This window comes from Vigna umbellata, chromosome 5 (assembly GCF_029865625.1).
Source record: "Vigna umbellata cultivar VRB3 chromosome 5, Vumbellata_1.0, whole genome shotgun sequence".
NCBI lineage: Eukaryota > Viridiplantae > Streptophyta > Magnoliopsida > Fabales > Fabaceae > Vigna > Vigna umbellata.
In genome coordinates this window covers 52218446-52220917 of record NC_142169.1, presented here as the reverse complement: position 1 = coordinate 52220917, position 2472 = coordinate 52218446, and the positions used below count along the sequence as shown (strand labels likewise).

Sequence of the window (2472 nt, the reverse complement as noted above, 5' to 3'; positions counted from 1 at the left end):
TATATAATAAATAATGTTTAACGACTACTACTATACAATAAATATATTCCTTAACTTTTATAGAAGAAAGTTAAAATCATAAATGAGAAGAAACTACAAATAAGCATTTTTTTTTTATTTTTTTCTGTTTAAAGTTGACAAAATTCAAATTATACTAAAACTCCAAATGAAAATTATATATATATATATATATATATATATATATATATATATATATATATATATATATATATATGTGTGTGTGTGTGTGTGAGAGAGAGAGACTCATGAGTAATAATTGTGAAAAGATGATCAATATATTGTTTTTAGTGATGTATTTGTTGAGTAGTCATGTTAGCTTTAAAGTTGACGGAATTCAAACTCTACTAAAGGAAGATTTACACTTGGAGAGACAACTTGACGTTATTAATAAGTCTTCTAAACGGAGTTTTCAGGCATGTCTCAACTTTTTTAGGTTTCATCAAATAGCTCCTTTATTCACTACATGGTTTAATAATTTTATTTTATGTTTTTTATTTTGGATTTGATAGACAAAGTTTGGAGATATTGTTGATTGTATTGATATTTACAAACAACCATCTTTTGATCATCCTTTATTAAAGGATCATAAATTGCAGGTATATAACAAAACCTTTAATTATATTGAAAATTGATGTTCACTTTATTTTTTTCAATATTTAGGATTATTTTTCAATCATTCATTTACAATGTATTTCATGCTTTGATATTTGTTTGTTTACTCTTTGTTTTAATCTTAGAGAAAACCCAATTTTATTAATGTAATTGAAAAGTCAAGTCAGAAAAATTTAGGAACTAGATCCATGTTTGGATTGAGTAAGGATAAATGTCCAAAAGGAACTGTTCCTATACTGAGAACAACAAAAGAAGACTATATTGGAGAAAAATCAATGTTAAGGGATCATATATTGCTTCAAGACCTTCCTGGTGTTCATGTAAGATCTTTCATAAAAATAGTTTAAAACTTTGATACTTTATTATTTTCAATCTAACTAATTATTTGTATACATTGAATTTTTTAGATTGCAGAAGTTTCTCTTAAACCAGATTTTGGTCCTTACTTTGGAGTTAGTGGATCAAATAGTATTTATAATCCACGGATTGATACAAAAGTTCAAATATCTATGTCTCATTTATGGGTTCAAAATGGACCGATAGAATCAACTAACAAAATTTCATTAGGATGGCATGTAAGTTATATATTTTACACTTAATTATTTTTGGATATATATATATATATATATATATATATATATATATATATATAAATTCTACTGTTAATTAATATTAATTTGATAATATAAAAAATATTTTAATTAGTCTAATGCACTACTACCAGGTGATTCCAGAATTATATGGTGATTATGCAACTCATTTTTATAGCTCGTGGACGGTAAGAACATGTTATAATTTTATAATTTATTTATTTACAAAAATGAAAGATATTATGCTCCCCAAATAAATCTTTTTGTACGAGCGAAGGGTATTTTCTTTTCTCTTTTAGATTTCGTGTATAAGAATATAATTAAGCCATTACTAGATATAAATAAATTTTAATTAATTAATTTCATCATATTAATATCATTATTTAAAATGTGGTGTAAAAATTTACAGTCAAATAATTTCGGAAAGACAGGATGCTACAATGTTCGATGTGCAGGTTTTATTCAAACTAGCAAAGAACTTTATCTTGGTGCACGCATAGCAAACATATCTGTGTACGGAGGACCAACTTATGAGTTTCCCCTTTCTATTTCTCAGGTCATAATCCTTTTATATACTTTCACTACAATAAAAAGATAGAGCTAGATTTGACTTGTATGAGATATACATCTTTCATAAAAATAAAAGTGTGTGTATGTTTCCAGGATCCAGTGAGCAAAAATTGGTGGTTAAGTATAGACAATAAATTTATTGGATATTTTCCAGCAAAATTATTCAACAACATGAGCTCAGCTGAAGAAGTAGGATGGGGTGGAAGAACAAGAACTCATTTTGGTACTCATAGTCCTCAAATGGGGTCTGGATCTTTTCCTTATGATAACCTTCTTACTCATGCTTGTTTCTTTAGACACGTGTCGATTCAAGATGCATCAAGAAAATCTCGTGAAGCAAGACCATATCAAACTAATTCATTTACTGACAAACCCAATTGTTATGGTGTTAGATATTATGGTGATGTAAGACACATTTATGGCTACATGGTTCTGTTTGGAGGACCTGGTGGTGATTGTGGTAATTAATTTGCTTTTAATTTACTCCTAAAATAAGTTTGGAAAATTTTTGTTTGTAATCAAACAATTATACAAATTTTACTGTTTAAAATAGTTGTTTTAATCCAATCATAATTTTATGTTTCATAACTTTTTTTCATATGTATTTTCAGTTACATTTTAATAATATCAATAATTTGTAGCCATAAATTCATAATTTTATTTTTCTTAAACTTTAAAA

The 2472-nt window shown here is 26.3% G+C and overlaps 1 protein-coding gene across 1 annotated transcript; it reads left to right on the top strand.

Moving 5' to 3' along the window:
• Nucleotides 1-730: 730 nt before the first annotated feature.
• Nucleotides 731-2261, top strand: LOC124829506 (protein neprosin-like). The gene is made up of 5 exons (XM_088092221.1): nucleotides 731-953; nucleotides 1041-1208; nucleotides 1358-1411; nucleotides 1633-1779; nucleotides 1887-2261. The coding sequence occupies exons 1-5, from the start codon at nucleotides 822-824 to the stop codon at nucleotides 2259-2261; spliced, it is 876 nt and encodes a 291-aa protein (XP_087948347.1). The 5' UTR covers nucleotides 731-821.
• The last annotated feature ends 211 nt before the right edge of the window (nucleotides 2262-2472 follow it).

Coding starts and splice junctions, on each gene's coding strand:
- LOC124829506 (XM_088092221.1), top strand. CDS start 822: ATGTTTGGATTGAGTAAGGATAAATGTCCAAAAGGAACTGTTCCTATA. Junction 1,209..1,357: donor AAATTTCATTAGGATGGCAT/GTAAGTTATATA, acceptor CACTACTACCAG/GTGATTCCAGAATTATATGG. Junction 1,780..1,886: donor TTCCCCTTTCTATTTCTCAG/GTCATAATCCTT, acceptor GTATGTTTCCAG/GATCCAGTGAGCAAAAATTG.